The 22923-nt window shown below is 37.7% G+C and overlaps 1 protein-coding gene and 3 long non-coding RNA genes across 12 annotated transcripts; 3 read left to right on the top strand and 1 right to left on the bottom strand.

The window, feature by feature from the left end:
- Nucleotides 1-1701: 1701 nt before the first annotated feature.
- On the bottom strand, nucleotides 1702-5698 carry LOC131218625 (protein DMR6-LIKE OXYGENASE 2-like). The gene is made up of 3 exons (XM_058213289.1): nucleotides 5136-5698; nucleotides 3190-3517; nucleotides 1702-2144 (listed from the first exon to the last, which is right to left on the bottom strand). Exons 1-3 carry the CDS (start codon nucleotides 5606-5608, stop codon nucleotides 1884-1886), a joined length of 1062 nt encoding a protein of 353 aa, XP_058069272.1. The 5' UTR covers nucleotides 5609-5698; the 3' UTR covers nucleotides 1702-1883.
- A 2828-nt stretch (nucleotides 5699-8526) lies between these two features.
- Nucleotides 8527-9781, top strand: LOC131218632 (uncharacterized). Its single transcript, XR_009157796.1, has 2 exons — nucleotides 8527-9231; nucleotides 9385-9781. It is a non-coding gene; the product is annotated as an uncharacterized LOC131218632 (long non-coding RNA).
- Nucleotides 9782-10448: 667 nt separating this feature from the next.
- LOC131218633 (uncharacterized) lies at nucleotides 10449-13094 on the top strand. Its single transcript, XR_009157797.1, has 3 exons — nucleotides 10449-11479; nucleotides 12789-12837; nucleotides 13049-13094. It is a non-coding gene; the product is annotated as an uncharacterized LOC131218633 (long non-coding RNA).
- A 3985-nt stretch (nucleotides 13095-17079) lies between these two features.
- On the top strand, nucleotides 17080-20897 carry LOC131218631 (uncharacterized). Of its 9 annotated transcripts, none has more exons than XR_009157790.1 (4): nucleotides 17080-17100; nucleotides 19759-19913; nucleotides 20048-20353; nucleotides 20447-20897. It is a non-coding gene; the product is annotated as an uncharacterized LOC131218631 (long non-coding RNA). The 9 variants fall into 9 exon arrangements; XR_009157794.1 differs by lacking the exon at nucleotides 17080-17100 and having other exon boundaries at nucleotides 19196-19832; nucleotides 20048-20137; nucleotides 20262-20353; XR_009157793.1 differs by lacking the exon at nucleotides 17080-17100 and having other exon boundaries at nucleotides 19196-19913; nucleotides 20048-20137; nucleotides 20262-20353.
- The last annotated feature ends 2026 nt before the right edge of the window (nucleotides 20898-22923 follow it).

Here is a 22923-nt window from a genome sequence, read left to right as displayed (position 1 = left end):
AACCATGTAAACTGTTGTCCTCAGGATGTAGATCATTCGAAATGAAAAGAAAGCGAGTCCGTCCAAAAGGTGGACTGCATCATTTGAATCAATGGAAAACTGACTCTCTAACTCAACACAAAAGCTTATATCATATGATGATCTTACCAACTGATTTTTGTGTGGACCGATCTTCATTGTGGGGCCTACCATTTTAATGGTACAGATTCCCCAGAAAAGGGGCATGCTGGCGGGAAAGATGGGGCTACAATACAAACTATTTGCATGCAGCCGTTTGTATGTGATCAAATCTCCGCTGGACTGGAATCATTTGAATTTTGCTTGAATACATCTGGATTTATTCGCGACTCTAGCCGTTGGATTTGGGGAACGGATTAGATGCGACCCATGGGCCCACCTTGATGTACATATTATATATCCATGCCATCCATCCATTTTTCTAAATTTTTTTGGGGCATGAGCCCAAAAATGAAGCAGATCCAATTCTTAGGTGGGCCATACCTTAGGTGGGCCATACCATAGGACTTTCCTTGGATGGGGATTGTCCAAAAGAAAAAATATCTCAATAACCAATACTTTCTTTCGTTGATTATATAAAAGTTAGCGACGGTTCGTGCTTAAAGCAATAGAGATAAATGATCAACTGAGACAGTTGAATCTAGAGCTTTATTTTGATATCATGCAGGTCCCATCTTCAATTGCCCGTCACTCTCGAAATGTAATATTTGCTGAATGATCCTATCTCAAAGACCGCATGTTTGTGCCACCTTTAATTGCCCATCACTCTCGAAATGTCACATTAGTTTAATGATCCTAACCTAAATATCACATGTTTTGTTGAGATAGACAGCGGAATCACGTAGAGATGAATCTAGGATAACAATTCAAAAGCACCAAGCAAATGGAAGAAGAACATAACGATTTAACGTAGAAAACATTTTTGAGAAAAAACCACGGCAGAAAGCAACAAAAATTTACTATGAAAGCAGAAATTACAAAGAGAAAAAGGCTTGCTCGATTCGAACAACCTCGAATCTCACCATCGCTACACCCCTTTGAAACTTTAGAATTCCTTCTAGAAATCCCTTGGAATACTTTAAGAAGCCTTAGCTTGTTTTAGAATTGCTCTAGGAACTTCTATTTATAAATTAGGAAACTCAACTTTTGCACCAACTTCGAATAATCCAGAAATCGTTTCAAATTTACGTAGTCCGCATACAATCTACGTAACCTCCGACTAGTCGAACTAGAGCTCGGGCTAGTCGAAGAACACTTCGACCAATCGTACTCGACGAAGTTCCAAAATAACTTGTTGCTGGATTTTCACCGTAACTTTCTTGGGCTAGTCGAATTTCCCCAGATTTAAGACATGTTAATAACATATTTGTCCCACCTTCAATTGCTTATCACTCTCAAAATGTCACATTAATCAAATCATCTTATTATATGTTTGTCCCAAATCCATCGATACTTTGGTGCAATAATGTTGCAGAAAATTATCTTCCGACTAACTTAATTTTTCATGCTCAGAGCAAAAACATCGAAATAGCTCATGATCTTCCATTTATCTCCACAAATGATCAATTAGCTGATGACCTCACTAAATTCAAATATAAAAAAATGTACTGTCATTTTTTTTATTGCAACCGATGTCTCTTATGCAAATTCTCTTTATTATGTATTTATAATTTTATTTATATATATCGGAATCTCCCCTCCTTATTAAAGTGTGTAAGAGAATTCAAATTCTTATTACTATTTTACATACACACACACACATCATAATAGCACCAATCTCCATTCTATATTAAAGTATGTGAGATAATTTGAATTCTTATTACTATTTTACGACACAGATATCATAATAGCTTTGGAGATTTTAGTCATGCAGAGATCTTCAAATGAGAAATCTGAAGGTTTTCAACATCCAGCTTCTTGAAATTGCTCTGCTTCCTCGTCTTGACGAACTTCCCCCAGTTATATTCCTTATACTTTGTGGGATTCTCCTCACTGACCAACTCTTCCAGGGGCTTCACCATCACATGGTGTGCAGGACTGAAGAAGAGAGGAATGGAGAATCTCTCTTTCTCTGAGTTCAACGACACCCGGTGCTCCGCACTTTCGTACCTGTCATTGCTCCAAACCTGTAGAAAATCTATTGATGAAACATGATAAAGCAGCGATGAAGAATCTATGTTCTTCTACTACCACTTTGTAAATGGTAATCGATTAGTCGTGTGCCAATATACCTAGACCGTCCGATGGATCAAGTACCTCTTGGATGGCCCATACATGAAAATAGCACCAATGGGAAATCTGTGACATTGGTCTATGAACTTGGGTGAATTTGTTCTTGAAAAGTTAATTAGCATATTTGTGGTTATGTAGCCCATTAATTGATCAAAATGTATGTTGTTCTTTTGACAATTGTGTTGTTTGGATGAACTATAGAATCAAATTGCAATTCAATTATATTTTGTATCCCAACACATTCTATGGTTACAGTGTGCAAAACCCATTTCAAACCAGGTATTTGGATGAACTATTGAATCGAATTGCAATAACAAACTCAAGGAAGTGGTTTCTCATACTGAGGAAGTCTGATGTGGAGCGGGTCACATACAATTTCATGGCTAAGATGGACCAGAAAAGGCCTGATCGAAGGCGAAAGTGATCCGGGCCGTCAGAAACTTAAAACGGGCATATCTCATGATTTTGGGTTATGAGAAACTATTTTAGCCAACCAACCCTGCCATGCCGGGTTACCCATGCCGAATTTGCGAGATTCCATCAGATCGATGGTTGAAATTCCATTTTATTTTCATTTTTACTATTTATAGTAAAGTTTAGTTTGATTATAACTTTTCATCCTTTGAGTTTTAGAAGTTGTGTCCAACAGGAAAAATGCTTTAAAAAGTTAGGAGAATAGCATGGTTAAGCCAAATAGGACATGGGTTTTAGTTGTAGTTTGATTATGAAACTTCTTCCTAGGTTCATATCATTATTTAAGGTATTGTAAGGAGTCGAGAGAAGCTCCGTGGATTCGGAGTAGACGGTGCTCGACCTCATCATGTCCTCCTTACGTCAAAGTCATTTCCTAGCTTAGTATTTATTGCAATTCGATTAGATTGTGCATCCAAATGCACTCTACAATTTCGAATGATAGAGACATTGATAAACCAAAATTACCTGAATGATGTCGCCGACATTGATGATATAAGAATCCGGGATTGGCTTGACCCTGACCCACTCACCATCTGTTTTTCGCTTCACATCTAGTCCGCCCACATCGTCTTGAGCAAGGACGGTCAGACCGCCAGGATCCTTGTGGTGACCGACGCCCAAGGCAAGGTGTGGGTCAGGGCAAGGAGGGTAGTGATTGAGACGGAGAAGGCTCGTTTGTTCTTTAAAGAAACCGTTCAACCGATCGGCCGGCAAGTCCAAGCTCAGTGAAATGAGCTCAAGTAACTTGAATGCTAGCTTCTCCACGGCTCGAGCGTATTCCATGGATGCTTCTCTGAATGGGGAAAAAAAAAAAAAAACCAGTTATATACATAGGCAATGTCCACTTTGATTGTTTGGGAAGCTGGATATGGTTTCAAATGAATTTAATTTCCACACATATTGCATTTTTTTGCAGTTTGTAATATAAGATATAGTTGTAGAAATTGATCTTCGCTATTATACTTTTAAATGGATGAATTGTAATTTGTAAATGCCAAATGATTGTTAAAATCCTTTCCATTTTCTAATTGAAAATAGGTGCATAAGAGACGTTGGAACTTCAATTTTAGTTGTGTTTGGATGCACAACTGAATTGAATTTCAAAATTACGATGATTCAGTCCAAAAAACAAAATAAAATGCGTGGGTCCATTAGATTGACGGTCCAACCCACTCAAAATCCATGTTTGGGCTGAGTTTATCGGGTCTCAAGTCGGGCTTCGGATAGACAAATGTGACCCATATGAATAATGGGCCGGGTTCAGGTTGTACTTGGCCCGCCTGTCTCGCCCATACAATATCATTTATTTATATAATAAATAAATAAATAAATAAATGTAGGGTTGCTAGGGCCGTCTGGGAAGCGGATTAGCTGGTGTACCACACACCACCGACCTGGCTGATGTGTGTACGTGTATTGACGTCACCAAGTTCTGTGGGCTCCACCATGAGGTATATGTTATATCAAAACCGTCCATCCATTTGGCAAGCTCGTTTAAAGGCTTGAACCCAAAAATAAGATAGATCCAAAGACCAAGCAGACCACACTTCAGAAAGCAGTGGGGGATTGAACGTCTGCCATTGAAACTTTCTTGGGGTCACTGAAATTTTGGATCAATCTGATATTTGTTTTTCTTATTCATCATAGTTAGTGTCACCTTATGAATAGATTGGATGGAAAATAAACATTAATGTGGGCCCTACAAATATTTTAACGGTGGAAATCATTGTTCCCACTGCTATATATGGTGTGGTCCACTTAACCTTTGGATATGATTCATTTTTTGGATCATGCACTAAAATGATCTTTCCAAATGGATGAACGGTGTGAATATAATAAATACATCATTGTGGGGCCCACCAGATTTAGATCACTTCATTTTTAGCTCATGCCAGCTGGCAAAACAGATGGATGGTGTGGATATACGGCTCCATGGTAACAGCCTTTCCAAATCCACTATCTGGGACGCATGGGTAGAAAAATTGTAACCGTCCATTCCTAGAAAGTTTTCCACGGTAAGCATTCAATCCCCACTGTTCCCCTGCGGTGTGGTCTACTCGAGATTTGGATCTGACTCTTTTTTTTTTTTTTTTTAGTAAGTCCTAAAATGAGCTGAAACAATGGATGGACGGCGTAGATAAAAACAGATACATCATGGTGGGGCCACAGAGCTTTGACATCAGCTAGCTGGCTGGTGTTGGGGTCACTGGCCAAACCGCATCTATCAAAATCAATGGATGGCCATTGGCCAACGCTACTAGGACTCTACGTCCACGCATGGCCCACCTAACGAATGGACCATCTCCATCTTTTGCGGGGCCCACCATTTCGATGGTCTGATGTCCCATGCAACTGACTTTTCAGCTCATGATAATCAGAAACGAGATCGAGCCGTTTAGGTCTTCCATTACCTCAATTCAGGAGGATAGGTGGGCCACCGATTCCTCAACTCCTGCACTTCTTGATCATCAGCCTCGTAGGAAGCTGGGATCACCGTTGGATCGTGGACAACAAAATCAAAAACCTCCTTCCAATCTCTCACGTTCTTGGTATGCTCGGTATCGTAGTAGCCCAGCGAATTCACTTCGTCGCGCCGCACTTTCTGCTTCTCCTCCGGCGACAGTGCGAAGAATTGCTTCGCCGCCGATCCGATCTGGTCTAGAAGATCCAACGGCACGCCATGGTTGATCACTTGGAAGAAGCCCCAATCCCTACAGGCGGCCCCCACCTCCGCGATGAGGCCCGAAAGGGACTGCCGACCACCGGGACCGACAGAATTTAACGGCGAGAGATCAATCAGCGGAATTCCGCCCGCCTCGATGATTGTGGGCTTGGGCCTGTGCTCTACGGCCTGGATGAAGGCCCGATCAACCTCACAGCCCATCTCTCTCTCTCTAGTTCTCTCTCTGTGATTTTCTCTCTGTAACTCTCACTCTCTCTCTCTGTAATTGAGAGAATGACAGGGGATTTAACGTGGTGAGTGACCCACGGATACATTGAATCTGGACAGTCTGCTGATGTTAGCAATGACGTTGGATGTCTTCAAGTGCGACTTGGCCGCGACACCGATGCGGGTGGGACCCTGACTGTAGGGTTTGCCTCGATGTATGCAATGTATATCCACGCCGTTCACCTGTTTTTCCATATTATTTCATGGAATAATCCCAAAAATGAAGAAGAAAAAAGTTTTAGATAGACCACACCATGGAAAACAGTGATTATTGACCATTAAAAAACTGTTGTGGGCCATATGTTTTGATCAAACTGATATTTGTTTTTTTCTTTTCATTTATTTATTTATGGCTTTATCAACAGGTTGGATGGTCAATAAACATCATGGTGGACCCTAGGAAGTTTTTAACGGTGGGCCTTCAATGACCATGTTTCTAGTTGTGTGGTCCACCTGAAATTTTCATCTACTTCAGGTTTTGGAACTATGCCCATCTATCAGTAAGATCCATGTGCTTTTACATTGGAGGGATAGTGAGCCATTCAATCTCTTGTTTTTCAAATCTAAAACCTCCAGATTGCATGTTTGGACATGGGTTAATAAATATGTATATAAGGTGTGAGGATTTGGCACATGCCCGCAAGCTATTCGACATTATGCCTGACAGGAACATTGTCTCTTTAACTGCATTTTTTTTATTTCTATTTTTTAAATATAATCTTCCTACTTGCGATTGGGTTTTAAGAGGTCTTAGTTTGGATATATTCTATTAATGATCTCCCAGATAAGATAACATTTGATTAATCCCCTGCAAATAGGGCCACTGCAGGTCTGTGATGAAATAATAAAATATATAGCAACTGTCCACGTTCAGTGAGAGGAAAAAGAAATCGGATACAATCTTCCAATCTGGGGTCTTGTGGGGCCTGTTAAACCAAATGTTCTAGATCACTGAGCCACAGGCCTCTCTTGTTCAAACTGAGGATACTATGCCTATCCTGAGTCTGGGGTTCCTGTAATTTCTCTATCCTCCAACATAGCAAAACACGCTGTCATTGCTTATCTTTTTTCTTTGCATCATTAGAGAAGCACTAATGATGTACTGACCTTGTTTTTTGGAATAAGTCATGTTGTCTTCCTTTTCCATGATACTGTGTACAGGGCAAGTACACACTTAAGATGAAGTTGTTGGGCGGGAACGGGAACCAAATGACTTGCATCACCTTCGATTTCTCAATTGGGTTCGGATCACCCATCAGCGAGGGTTAAGGTCGAGGCATGGATGAGGGACAGCTCTCGTCTACATCTCGTGTAAGTTTCGAATTTGTATCACTACGTGGATAGTTAATTTCACTCGAATATTGTGATCGTTCTAGCAGAACTCTGTATGTATGCTCATTCTCCTTTGGATTGTGAAAACACAAGCAAATGCTATATCCACCTACTTAGATGATATTACATTGTTCATATTTAGAAGTTATTGGGTTTGTTTGGATGCACTATCGTTTTGAATTGCAATTGTTAGTCTAGTAAAGTGGGTTAAAAAAAAGTTCAAATCATGAACTTCTCTAGCATTTATATTTGGGGATCATTGCTCGAGATTTCAATTAGTAATTTGATGTGGGATGTGAACGGAAATGCAACTACGAATTGAGGGCTACTTCCTGTTATGAATACTAGGAAACATCATTCATTTATTTTATTTCCTCATTTAACAAACTGTTCAGAATTCAATTTGCTCATGCATCCAAGCACGGCCTTTGTGTATGCTTTGGTGGTTTTTCGAACACATTGCGATGGGGATACTGTTGTCAGGACCATTTATAGTTCTGCTAAAGCCCACATGCATAGTGGCATATGCCAAAGAATGTGCGTATGTGGTACATCTGAGTTGTGAATGAGGTAGGCCCCACCATTGAGATGACCTAGGAGAAAAAATATAAATCTCTGTAGACCATTAGGGTACTTCATTAATGTGAACAGTGGGAAAATTCTTTTTAAAATAACTTATTGCCATCGTACATGTGTGGCTCACCTAACGAGATGAACGGCCTGACTTCTGCACCATTGGGTTATTTCTATACAATTATCTAGTGAATGGGATGCTTACTCGAATTGAGGTATTGCATTAAATTGCAACACTTTTGGCCAGGCATCATACAATTATCTACTGCTATTTTTGTCATTTGGGCTGCATTCATCTAACATCTCTAGTAGAGAAGAGGTACTTGAAATTTTTCAAACCATGGGAGATGTTTACAAATATTCCCTTTTATTACAGTAAATTAGCATTTCCACACCAAGAATTGAGGTTTGGACAAAATGAGGATCCTGTTTCCTATTATGTGGGCCTGGTGACCACTTACCACCATTTGGATGGACATGTAATCATATGCATTATTTAATAATTAATGCTCAATGTTAACATAAAAAATCAGGGTAATAAACATGTATGTTGAATCCACACCACTTGATTTTTTATTTTTTATTTTTCTAATTGCCTATTATTCACATACAAGTACCTTTTGGTCTAAGCCATGTTCACAGCGTATATTAGAATCTTTTGAAAAGCAGTAGCATTTAAACTTTTGAAGTCTATAATTCTGCATAACCGTCTACCTATATCTACCACACCCCTCTAATGAACACTAATTCTTCCTTAATCTAATTCTCATGTAAGTTAAGTAATGGATCATAAGATCTTAATTGTTGAAATTACCATTAAGTATGATAAAAATAATTTAACTGTTAAATAAAAGATCAATGGTTGAAAACACTCATACAACTATTTTAAATAATTTGAGTATTAGCACCAATAAAAACAACTTGATGAATGGTCTGATCTACCAGATTTTAACAAAAAGAGTGTCCCCATCTAACTATATACATTACTACCGCATTGGCATCATAGAGTTAACAATAACTGAGCCTTCTTTCCTGGTCATATTCAGCAGTAGTTGAGTCATGTTTTAGACCATGGTTAGACCCTAAGCTAATGTAAGATTGGTAAGCCTCCAAGTGCAAAGTTTGCATGGTAACTCACCGACGTTACTTACAGGAAAGCTGGAAATGTACACGACATTTTTTTTTTTATATAGTTTAATTGGACACATTTAAAATGTTGGTTATTGGTGGGATGCACTTGAATCGAGCTGATTTTAAGAAGCCTCTTGTCTTTCTTTCTTTCTTTTTATTTATCTAAAATTCTGTGTAGTGATGCTTTCAAGAGACTAGTAAAAGCACCAATAAGAATCTGTGGTGATCGACAGATCGAAAGAATTCATTCGTCTCCGACAGTTAAGTTCTTTAAAAAAAAAAAAAAAATCTGCTCTGTATTTGATTTTCCTGATCTGTTATTTCATCTGCTTGTTTTGCTTTGATCCATCTCGTTTCATCTAGAAAAAATAGATTTTTTCCATTGTTTTGATGGATTCATGTGAATTTCACTTCGGTTAATTTTCACCATACAACTTGTTTTTGTATGTTATGTAACAAGGAACAGAAGGTTTGAGAGAATGTTAGCCTCGCATGACGTGTCTGACTCCCACCATCAGAAGGTATGCTGGTAGTAGGTCCCTGCCTTACAGGAGAGGTTGACTGTTTGAATTCCATCCTGCTCAACAATTTCATTGTATGTTCCTAAAACAGAAAAACATGTAATTCAGTAAACTAGTCCCTCAAGCTTACAGTTTCTGTATGTTTGGCTATAGCAATCTTCCTTGGTTATGGTTTCTCAAAGGCATCAGTCCTGTGGCGATATTGAAGAATGTAGCTCAAGTGACAAGATATTCTGACCAAAACCAGCAGCAATCTTCTAAGATACAGCAACACTCCTCAATATAAAATGCATCAATAAGAAGACAGGAGAGTAGTACATGGAAGGGCCCAAGGTTGAAAAGTAGAAGGAGATGCTGATGAAGAAAACTCAAGATCAGGGCGCCCAGTTTATTTCTTATGACCCAGTCAAAGGGGAGTGGAAGTTCAAGGTTGATCACTTCAGCCGGTATGAATTCTGCAAGATTGAGGATTCATGTGCATGCTTCTTTTCAAATTGCAACTTATGTTTGTGTAGCATTTCAGATTGCAAGAAATAAGACCGTTTTTGCACGCTGAAGTAGATAAAAGAGGCAGGTTTGTCTTGCATTTGTTTATTTTATTTTTATTTTTTTTAAAAAGATTTTTTCCTTATAGCTACGGATTTAACCCGTAGCCTTTGACCATTTTCCTGAATAACTGACGATTTAGGGGCATTTAGCACAACCGCGGGTAAAGGTCCCTGACCGCTAGTAAAGGCTTTACCAATGCCACTTATACCGGTGGTTTTTTGGGCCTTTATAAAGGTCAATTTTCTTGTAGTGTAATGGAATGCCATTTACATATTAAAATTTCACTTTTGAGATGTGATAACGATCAAGAAAGTTGAAGTCATGCAAGTGACAAGTTTGGAGATTGTTGGAGGCTCTTCAATTGAGTCGTTGCTTACTTTTGATGATTTACAAACACAACATACTTGTATAACGAATATCATATCTCTAAGCTTAGGTGTTGAATTGCAATTTTAGTCATCTTGATTGTTAGGTTTGATACATCCTACCTTAATTAGTATTCGACGGGTTGGGGCTGGTGCTGTTTTGGGATGTACAGTATCATACATAATCCAATTCAACATCCAAACATGACCTTTTATTCACCGACTGATATGACCTCTATTTAACTAAAATTTGTGACTTGAATCTATCTAGGTAACTATTACTTTTGCTTTATCACCTAAGTTTTTTTTTTTTGCTATTTCTTTTGAGGGTTTTAAATGAATGAAGATTGAAAACTGGAAATAGAAAAATAAACTATAATCTTCGCCAAAATAAACAATCATATCATATTTCTAAGTGAAATCACTTCACACTCACACAACCATATCATCTCCTCAAGTGTAACCTCATCATATAGTCTATCAATCGTATCACATTCTCAAGTGGATTCACCACACCAACTGTTAAACAACCATATCATATCCTCAAGTGCAACCTCATCACACAGTCCATAAAGTGTTTCACATTCTCAAGCGGAACCACATCACGCTATCACACAACCATATCATATGCATCCTCAAGTGCAATCTCATCCTATAGTCCATCAACTGTATCATATTCTCAAGTGAAATCACATCACACTATCGTCTCAACCATGTCATGCGCTCAAGTGCAACATAATCACATAGTCCATCAACCAAATCATATCCTCAAGTGTAACCACATCACATTATTATAAGACCATATCATATCCTCAGGTGCAAACTCATCACGCTGTTCATCAATCGTATCACATTCTCAAGTGGATATATACCTCATCACACTATCACACAACCATACCACATCCTTAAGTACAACTCCATCATGTTGTCCATCAACTGTATCACATTCTCAAGTGGACACATCACACTCACACAAGAGATATGTGGTTTTTCACTGTGACATTATTTCAAAGGGAAACAACAATAGCTCACCTTGAAAAGCTAGAAAGTTGATTTTAGCTCAATCTATGGTTTGCATAAAGTGGATCTCATCATTGTGGAGTTTCTTTCGGTAGTGTTTATTTACTGTGTGAAATCAATTGCAGGACTTATCTACGTGCAAGGAAACATTGTCAACCCTTAAAGTCATGCAGGGGCAAGGAGGCTATCCACAACTAGAACTGGACATAGCTCACCTTGAAAAGGAAATTGAGTTATATTCACTGGAGAAGCTGTGTTATGAAGCTCAAATGATGGTATGGTAAATGAGAAGGCTCCATCTCCTTTTCAAATAGGTACTCTCTCTGTATATTTGATCACTTTAATGTTAATGCATTAATCTATTTATCTTATTCGGAAAGTGGTTGTGAACTGTGGACTGTGGTAAATGAGAAGGCTCCATCTCCTCCTTTTTTGTGTTGTTGTGAACTATGGACTTGCATTTGATCACTTTAATGTTAATGCATTAACATTGAAAAGGTGCTTTTTTTATTCCATCCTTTACTTCTTTCAGAGTAGATTTGGAGAGTTCCTTTCTTTAATGGAAAGATTGGATTTTTGTAGCTGCTTTTAATCAACTCGAGTTCAAGTAACTTGAATAATTTCCTTTTCAATCCTAACCAGAAAAGAATATTGTTTTTTTTTTTTCCTTTTACAATTTTTTTTTAATTATTATTATTTTTGTAGCTGCTTCTTGAATTCCTAATGCTTTGTGTGAGTGGTTAGGGTATCCTAATCCAGAGTTTGCCAGGTCCCATACCCTCCACATCGATTTGTGCATGAAAGCGGCACTTTTATGCTTAGTCACAATTTTGGAAGTTTTCTAAAAAGAAAATAGTTCAAAATTGCGATTATTTAGAAGAAAATGCTGCTTTTGTTATGGAAGTTTGATGTGGAGGATATCAGAGATGGGAAGTCTTTTACTTAATTGATATGGAATCAGTTGGATACTGTGAAAATTGTATGGAGGCAGATTGTAAATCTTTTGGGTCTGTGTATCTTCTTTCAATATGCTTCAGTCCACTTGATCTATTTGATGATATAGATATACCAATGCAGAGAAAATCTTCTTTTCTTTTTTGGTAAATTGAAAATCATTACATACCCACTTTATCATTTATAATATCTGGACTGCAACATTTCAACATGCAGGGGGAACTTGGTGCAAATGCTATATTAGCTGTGTCAATTGCTGCTCGTCAAATGCTATACCCAAAACTCATGTGGGGTATTACACCACATGAAACAATGTGGATTGAACGCCTAGTAGTGACAAAAGTTTCGTATCAGGATAATATTTGTTCCTATGGTTTATTTAAGCGATAATAATTCTATTTATTTGTCTGTTGTCTAGTCATGTAGGTCTACAAATGTGCATTCAGAATCAGTATTCCTCATTTTTAAAATCACTTTATTAGATGATGAATTATGAGATCCTTGACTGAGGGTGTGCACAATATACTTAGATTTTGAGGGGACTGCGGTAGTTTGGTATTTGTTATCTGTAGCATTGATGTTGGATGGTGATGGTCCTGCAGTCTATATAAGTTTATTGATGTTCTTAGATATGAGAAGATAAATTGCTTCATTACATTTTTTGTGCAGGAAATTGCTTCACATCTGGGCTTTCCTGATGGTTCTGTAAGCCACCATGGTCTGGATGTTGATGTTAATAGTGTGTTATTAATGGCTGACATTGTTCTTTATGGTTCCTTTGAAGTACCCATCATTGCTCCTGACTTGGCTAGCATAAAAAGATATGTGAGTTTAGTGCCATTTAAACTCATCCTTGTTTCCTTTACATTTACATGACTGAAGTTCGCAATTTTTTATTTATATTTATTAAAAAACCCGTCTTAATACAGGTTGTTAACAGAGTCCATGGTTTGATTTTTCAAGCACGTGAACCTGAGATGATAGTGTAGATTATAGGATTTTAGTATCGGACATGAAGCTGTCTAAATTTGCTCATGTTGTTGCTTACTCTGGAAAGTTACTTGCTAGGAACATACTAGCATCAGAGTTTATAACGGGCTACGCAGAGCTTTTAGAAAATGTTCTTCAGTTTCCATCAAATTCCATGCTCCCCAGGTCCATTTCTCAGCTTCAAAAATACAATTGGGAATGGAATTTGTTCAGGAAGAAATCATATGAGAGAGGCACGAGCGAACAATGAAGCCAAAACTAAACTTGAGAGAAGCTGGGGAGCGAGAAGCTACCCTTGTTCAAGCACTTGAATAACTGAGGCAGACTCTTAGTAGAACAGAGCAGCAGGTGTTTATTTGATCTTGATTCTTGGTCCGTAATTTCACTAAGTAACAAAAAATGATTCATTTGTTGGTTTGCTGTTGTAGGCAGTTTTTAGAGAGGACATGGTTCGAAGAGACATTGATGATCTTCAAAGATTGGGTGGTATGCAACAACAAAAAGATTAAAATTGTAGTAATTACCTGTTTTTTGCTGATCTTATTTCTTTTTTATTTATTTATTTTTTGCTGGTAAAAGTCTCCGTTATAGCGTTTGGTTGCATCAAATGGCCAAAGGTACATTTGGTTGCATCATGATCATCATCACCATAACCTTGTCCCATCTATTTGATGTTGGCTTTCTGACAATTATCATGGTTGGTTGGCAAAAGTTTGACAACTAGCAAACCAGTGCCACATGAGATTAGCACTTTTATGTGGACTGGGGACAAAAGTTTGACATCCAGCAAACCAATGCCACTTGACATCAAGCCTCCTTTAGCCCTATCCACATATTAGTTGGCATGTCGCTACTTTTTATCTATTTAGTAACTTTTAATATTTTCTACTTTCAAAGTCGCCAAATGAATATTGGCAAGAAATTAGAGCTGTTCAGGCAATGCATGAAGTGGCAACTAGCTAATTTCATTTTTTTGCTGACATTGTTGTAGGAGGCAGCCATGATACGATTGGATATGAGTGAATATATAGAGCGGCAAAGAAAGTAGTTGGCAAGATTAAAGTGGAAGGTTAGTTTTCAATGGTATAAACCGAATGTGGGTGCTAATTGATGAATTTTTAGGGATTCTATGCCCACTTTTTAGTCTTAAGCACAACCTGTGAAGTGATATGAGCTTAGCTATAGGAACTTTCTGCTCAAGATGCCACTCCTGCTTCCTTTCCCATTTTTCTAAGAATTTCAACCATTGTGGTATTGGATGCTCCAGGCCTGGTCATATGGAGAACTTTGTCTTGGTTTTTAATTAATTGTGGGCTTTTCTATCATATTACTGTTCTTTTTAGAGAATGTGCAAATGAAGTGGTGAGCTTTCACAATTTTTGCTTCAGTTATTTTCTCTAGGAATGCAACTATAGAAGGATTTAACTCTTGGAATTACTTGAAGATGCTCATACCAGACATGGACTGCTGGTCTATGATGGTATGATGCATATAGGCTTCTTCTCTTTTCTTTTGTAGGTTATTAAAAAGAAAAAAATGTCATTCCTGTTACTTCTGATCAACCACTGGAGGTTATAAAAAGTGTCTCAAAATTTCAAGCCTTCATTGTATTATAAATTAGAGGTACAATTGATCTACAGTGGAATGATGGCCGCACACACATTGATGAAAAGATGGCCATTTATATTAATTTTCTTTTTTGGACAATTATTAGAGTAAATTGGTGTAGAGTGAGAGTCCTTAACATAATTTCTTTTTGCAAGAAGTGTATGCTCAAAGTAATATAAAATCTTGAGAACTCATTGATCTACTTGCAGCTCAACCAAGTCCTTTCAATTGGCCTAGCCTCTTGAGTCCAAAATTGACCTATTACATTACCAACCTAGCAAATTTCTTCTGACAGTTCACTTGGACTGCAAAATCAAAATACCAGTTTTCTGAATTGACTTCCAAAAATATCGAATTAGAATTATAAGCTAGCACATAATTGGATGCATTTCATGCTTGTCTACTCTCATCGTTCAAATCTGAAATTGCTTGGCACGATGCAAACTATGCCCAGATATTGGAATACCTTCAAGATGAGTATGAGCCTGCGCAACATTTCGGAAGCCTCGATTTCAAATTGAAATTTGTAGAGGTATAGTCCTTCTTGCTATTGTTGTTTCCCTTTGAAATAATGTCTTGTAGAGTTCAATGTTCGTGAAGAAAGTTTGCAATTGGTTTAAAACTCACCGATTGAGCTAAAATCAACTTTCTGGCTTTGCTGTGAGAATGTGATACGGTTGATGGACAACATGATAGAGTCATACTTAAGGATGTGGTATGGTAGTATGATAGTGTGATGAGGTATATATCCACTTGAGAATGTGATATAATTGATGGACAACGTGATGAGTTTGCATCTGAGGATATGATATGATTGTATGACAATGTGATGTGGTTACACTTGAGGATATGATATGATTGATGGATTATATGATTACGTTGCACTTGAGCGCACTCTCATTGGCGGCCCCAACGAAACGCCAGTGTAGATATAAAATGTGCGGTGTTTTTAAGTGATGAGCTGACCAGCCTGATTTTAGGCTAGAGCAACTGTGCAATTGGACCCACCTCATGATAGCTTGTTCTTGCACCTGATGTCAACATTACGGAGTTCATAAGCTTGGGGTATTTCATCTATTTTCCTGTTATTTCTGTGGTGGGATGAGGCTAGGATGATGATGGTGGTGATGTAAATAAATAAAGAAAAAGAAATTCAAACAAAGATTAGTGACTGACCAGGGAGTATTGGTGTGAAAATGGAAAATGGTTGTTAAGCTATTAGTGGCTCTTACTTTTTTGGTTGGAGAGCATTCTGATTACAGTATATCTGCATCTAACATGACTGTTCATTTTCTGATACATATGTATCCCACCTTATATTTGATCATTTTGGTCTTTTTTCTTTTTTTCTTTGGGTGAAATTGGGCAAGTTTGAGTTGAAGCTTATTGAGTTTGGAGTGTGTGGGAGAAATGTCGAACAAGGCTACTGTGTTGAAATGCATTGAAGCAATTGAAAATGCTGCTTAGTTCTCTATGATCATTACTTGGTGTCACCTTGAGTCACTCTATGATCATTCCACCAATCCAAACAGCTATGTAATTCAATCACCACCCTATATGGCCTCATGGAAGCAACAAGCACACGACATCGATAAGCTGTAAAAGAATTTAGAAACAAACCTGAAAACTAACCCTGAAGCTTGAATCTAAGCAATTGATTATATATATAATTGCAAATGAAAATCTCTGCTTTCCCTAACAGCTCACTACCTCTACCTTAATAGATCCCTCAATCTATGGTATCTCATCAGCCAACTACATCTGTGAAAATATCTGCTTTCCCAAACAACTCACTAACTCTGCCTCTTTTCTTTTTTTTTTTCCTTTTCTAATTGCAATTGTATTCTGCGAAGAAGATTTGGATAAGGCTACACTATTGAAGTTGAGATCCATGATGGCCCATACAATGTCATCAAGAACTGGAACTACATTGCATTGATTGACGCCATCCACAATGGCGAAGGCAAATGTTGGACAGCCAAGGTAAGTAGGAACCTTTTATGACGCCATCCATAAAAACTTTTGAGGTTTTTATGCTTCCAATGGCAGGTTATTTCTATTCCCAGTCAGGACAGTTAGTTATGGATGATAGGTTATGCTTTAAACTTCATTGATGTAGTGAAAAATAAGAGCTCCTTGGTATTTCATTGTAGATTTTAATCAATCTCCACCATTCACATTATACATTTCAGCTTGATTGAACTGTAGAAATTTGTACATAGGCACATGCCCATCATTCGGGCACATCAGATTTTTTGTGTGGGTATTTGAGATCTGATAAATGAATTGGGTAAATTAAAGATGGTAGTTTGGAATCCTCATGATTCATTTGTTGTATATTTCAGGTTATGTGAAGGTGGGAAGCACTTAGAATACTTTTTAGGTGATTCTTTGTTGATTACGTTTATTAAGTTCTGTCATCATGGTTTCATTGCATTCAAACATGAACTCAAAAGAATCAATCCTGAAGCTTTTGAAATGGACTATTGTGTAGTTTAATGAAATCCAAAATCTGAAAATTTGAGATTGGTGGCTGTTAAGTCGATTGATCTATGGCCATGGATTCTGTTAACAGTTTCAACCCTGTTTGCTACGTGCCTAAAAATGATTTCATCGCATTTCATTAACAGTAATTATATTTTAGAGATTAGGAACTTTAATACAGAATTATTGCTAACGTGAACTCACTATGTATTAGAGCACCATATGTCTAATAAAAAATAAAAAATTTACAGTTAATTAAAAATGAGATGAACTCATTTCAGGCAACAACCAGACGGCCAAAATATTTTATGAATAACCGCTGCATTCTTCGAAAACTACTGTAAGATCCTTGCTTTCTGAAAAGTTAAAGCTAAGAAAACCATACTGCTTGGTTAATTCCGAAGCAACCTCCAGTTTTAACTTTTAAGAAAGAGCTAGAAATGGTTGGGGCTGTCAATGAGCCAGGCTGGAGCCATGTGAAATCAAAATTTTGAATAGGTCTGGTCTCTTGACATCCCTAGAAATATTGTCAATGAGCCAGGCTGGAGCCATGTGAACTCACTATGGGCTATAAGGAATGGCCTGGTGGTGATCTATTGGATAGGCTGTCAAGGGACCAGGCTTCATATTGCCAAATCCCAGTAAAAAGTCCTCAAAGCTAGCCCAAGCTTTGAAGACTATAGAGTTGTACTATTCTATTTCCGAAAGTAGAAAAAAAAGCTGCCTACCAAACAGGGTGAGTATAAATATCAATTGCTGATTTTTTTTAGTGTGATATTTTTACATATCCATATGGAAAAGATTACGAAAACACTGCATGAACCAAGGTCAGGCATAACATGTTATTAAAATTATAGTATTTTAATACATTGTACAGGAAGTATCACATAAGAATTCTCATAGATACATAATCCAGTTCGGTCCAGATTCGAGCATGGGCAGGGGTGTAACAACACCTGGTGCATTTAATAACCAGGCTAAAAAACTTACCCAAACCCATGCCCATGCCCATTTAGCCACACTCTGGGTGCAGGAACCTGTAGGGCCTAGCCAGCTCATTTACAGCCATACTGAAATGTCATTCTTATCCATTTGCACGTTGGATTATGCAATATATGCTGATTTTTATGAAACAACAGGTCTGCATTCAATTTATTTTAGAAAGACCCATGTGATGCTTTGTGGAAGTCGCAACTCTTCTAGTATCGCCCATTGCTATAATGACAGGTCTGCTGATTTCTTCCTTCTCCTGTCATTTCAAAATACAAAGGCACCCACTAGTGTTATAATATTGCCAACCCACCTCCATTATTTGAAATTCACCAAATTCTCTTGATTTGTTGAAAACTTTGTTAAATGCTCCTTATGTTGAAACTGAGTGAGACATTAGAAGTTTGAAGTAGCTCCAGATGAATTGAATTACAAGGTTCCAATGCATCAGGTTGTGTGAATCTTTTCTTTTCCTTCTCTTTCTTTTTCTCTCTTTTTCCCTATTTCTTTTTAGTTCTAGGCATCACACAAAGCTGGATACTCCAACTGGTTAGAAGTATATTGGATATTAGATGCATCATAAACCTATTGTTTTGAAAATGCAGCCTGAAACTGACAGGGAAGCAGGAGGAAACAAGGAATCATCAGTGAAGTTTAAGTCCAGCTAGTGCTTTAGCCATTGTCTACTTGTAGAGACCTAAAAGCGTTAGCGTAAGAACAGATACAAAGCAATAATTTATTTATTTGTAAGGGGTTTTGACAAATCTCTTGATGTGGATCAGGTGAAGTTCTATAAATCCTTTACCTTTATGAGTGTATGCATGTGCTTGTAGTAGGTTTTGTACTTGGGAGTACTTCACTAGGGGTGTTAGACAACTTCATCTGAAGGAATGCTACTCTTGGACCTGCATCCATGGTCATTCACATGTGTAGAGTTGGCACACGTGCATGGTCCAAATTTATTTTGTCCTTTTTGCCTTTTTGTTTGTTGGTAATTTGTCTGTTATACCAAATCTTGCTAGTGACATTTTCGGTCACTGACCAATGAGCTCACTTGTACAAACTGAAAATCGAAATAGTACTCTGTAATCCTCCAGATAGAACAATGTATAATACATGTTGTACATCATGCATACCAACTGTTGGATGAATTACCTCAATAAAGAACGTTTTGTGTGGATCTCACTTGTGGGACCATCTTTCTCTATCGATGAATGGGCACACATGGATGTATGGTTGAAGACTATACCATTGATGCCCCTTTGGATAAAAGTAGAGCTGGTTTGACCATTTAAACTTTCCTTTCATCATTATGTGTTTTTACACCTTATAGATTTGATGAACTTTAACCATTTTTGCTTTTAGCCCTGTTTGAGGGATACCATTCCTATGATAAAAATGCAATTGCCAAAGTAATTTTCAGTCTGTCCAGATACATAAGGATCCATCAGAGGGATGTTTCAGATCATCAAAATATACAATCATGTGTGCTTGGCTTGTCCATAATTGCTTGAGCCAAGAAATGGACCTCAACCACCAATTATCCTTATGTCGAATGCTTACATAGATGCATTGAGATCGGAAAGCCTCGAGCGTGTGCAACCCAGCTCTCTTACAATCCAACACAGGCCTGGCTAGAAGGTGTGCAATATCCAAGCTTTCCATCAGGTGGTTCCCCACTTCTTGATGCCACGGTCCAAAAATCAGGCAAGTCCATTCCATGTAAGGATCACCAAAAGCAAGGGCCCCACACCCTTGGCTTATTATTATTTTTCTTACCAATCTTCATTGCTTTAATATAACGAAGGGTTTTCATAATGTTTGACTTGTATTATGTATTTATCTTTGGTTATAAGATGCTTATTCAAAGTGGAAGTAACTATATAGAGTGTAGGCTTAGGGGTCCACAATGCTTACATGGATGCATGATCAAAGCTGCTCATCAGGTACAAGCCACTATATGGCTTTCCTTGTGCTGAATTCAAGTCCATCCATATTGAGTTGCATGCTAGTTAATGCTTCTGTAAAAAGGCTCATATTGAGTTGCATGCTATGATGCTTATGATGCAGTTTTATCCTTGAAGAAAAAGGGAAGAAAAATCTGTCCACATATTTATATAAAAAAAAATCCATAGCTATTCTCCTCCATCTGCTAGTTACAGGTATTTATTGGTTCCTTTTATTTTATATCAAATTTGGTTTTTGGTTATTTTATTTTGTTTTGTAAACTTTTGTCTTTGCATTAGTAACTGAAGGTGGAGCATTGGTAACAGACGGGGGCTTTGCTGATTCATATGGGGATGGATATGGACTTCATTCAGTATGGTTGTTTTTGCAGAAAATATTTATGACTGAAAATTTAATTTTAGATTGTGTAATTCAGATTATGAGTGTACATACTGTTTTATTACTTGACCTCTATGCATGGCAGGGTGGTGCTGACAAAGGTCCTCTATATGGCATGAGTTCTGGTTTTTGGGGTGCATTTGAGAAGTCTCGCCTTGGGTGTCGTTGAAGTCCGTTGATTTTTTTATTTCCTTTTGCTTTTCCTTGTAGCTCAATTTGTAAATTTTATGTCCATTATGTAACCTTTTATTCTCAGGCCCCCTGTAAATGAGGCTGGCTGTAAATGATTTACAGGTTGTGTTTAAATGCTAATTTAAGCCTGTAAAGGTCTTTTGATTTAGAAGATTCAGCCTAGCAGAATTTTTAATTGTTTCTACTATTTTTTCTTTTACATTGTAAATGATTTAATGGTGTTTTAAACAGATTTTATCGGCGTTTTAAATCTCTCATTCACATTTGTTATAGCTTTTTAGCGGCGTTTGTTGCAAAATTTACCTGCGTTTCTCATATATTTTACTGGCGGTTTTTAAGTTTTTACCGGCGCTTTTATAGTTTCTACTGGCGCTTTTACAGTTTCTACCGGCAGTCAGTAGAGTCGCCGGTGAATGATAACAAGCGCCGGTGAATGCAAATTTTTAGCGGTGGGCGGCTAACACGCCACTAAAAATGGACGAACGCCGCTAAATGATACAGCACGCCCCGGTTTTGCGGCAGCCGCCCGACCGTCGGTAATTCTTATACCGGCGGTTTTTGGACTTTTAAGGGCGGTTTTGGCCGCCGGTAATTCCTATTTTTCTTGTAGTGACAATCATAACACATCCTCAAATGCAACATCATCACATAGTCCATCAACTAGATCACATTCTCAACTGTAACATCATCGCACTATCACACTACCATATCACATCCTCAAGCGCAACATTATCACATAATCCATCAACCGTATCACATTTTCAAGTGGAATCACATCACACTGTCACACAACTATATCATATCCTCAAATGCAATTATCACAGTCCATCAACCGTATCACATTCTCAAGTGGAACCACATTAGACTATCACACAATCATATCATACGCATCCTTAAGTATAACCTCATCATATAGTCCATCAACTATATCATAATCTCAAGTGTAATCACATCACACTATCGTCTCAATCATATCATGTGCTTAAGTGCAACCTAATCACATAGTCCATCAGGTTACACTTGAGAATGAAAGAAATAGAAGGACTATGTGATGAGGTTACACTTGAGGATATGATATGTGGTTGTGTGAGTGTGATGTGTCCACTTAGGAATGTGATATGGTTGATGGACAATGTGATGGAGTTGCACTTGAGAATGTGGTATGGTAATGTGATAGTGTGATGAGGTATATATCCACTTGAGAATGTGATACGATTGATGGACAGCGTGATGAGTTTGCACTTGAGGATATGATATGGTTGTATGATAATGTGATGTGGTTACACTTGATGATATGATATGGTTGATGGACTATGTGATTAGGTTGCACGTGAGCACATGATATGGTTAAGACGATAGTGTGATGTGATTCCACTTGGGATTATGATACAGTTAATGGACTATATGATGAGTTTGCACTTGAGGATGCATATGATATAGTTGTGCGATAGTGTGATGTGGTTCCGCTTGAGAATGTGAAACACTTTATGGACTGTGTGATGAGGTTGCACTTGAAGATATGATATGGTTGTGTGACAGTATGGTGTGGTGGATCCACTTGAAAATGTGATACAGTTGATCGACTATATGATGAGATTGCATTTGAGGATATGATATGGTTGTGTAAGTGTAGAGTGATTTCACTGTGGTTACTAAACAATAAAGTTCATTCCATAATTTTTCAAAAACTTGTACCTTACTGTGGTTACTTGCATCTTCAACTATCAGGATGGACCCGACTATTTAGCTTAGCATCTTCAACTACCAGGATGGACCAGACTATTTAGCTTACCATTTTGCTAAGAACCATTCCATACTAGCATCTTAACAAACATTAGCCTCAACCTGTATCAATTACAATTCAACACCTAAGCTTGGAGATGTGATATTTATTATACAAGTATGTTGTGTTTGTAAATCATCAAAAGTAAGCAAAGACTCAATTGAAGAGCCTCAAGAGGCTTCAACCATATCCAAACTTGTCACTTGCATGACTTCAACTTTTTTTATCGTTATCACATCTCGAAAGTGAAATTTTAATATGTAAACGGTATTCCATTGCATCCATATGTGAAATTTCAATATATAATTTTATCATTTTTCAAAATTACTGTACATGAATTCTTGAAGACCCACAAAAAAGAAACATGCCTCACCTATCGTATAATGCACTTAAACAACACAAAATGTACAT

The sequence above is a fragment of the Magnolia sinica genome, chromosome 11 (assembly GCF_029962835.1).
Source record: "Magnolia sinica isolate HGM2019 chromosome 11, MsV1, whole genome shotgun sequence".
Classification (NCBI taxonomy): domain Eukaryota; kingdom Viridiplantae; phylum Streptophyta; class Magnoliopsida; order Magnoliales; family Magnoliaceae; genus Magnolia; species Magnolia sinica.
This window is presented reverse-complemented; position numbering and strand designations above follow the sequence as displayed.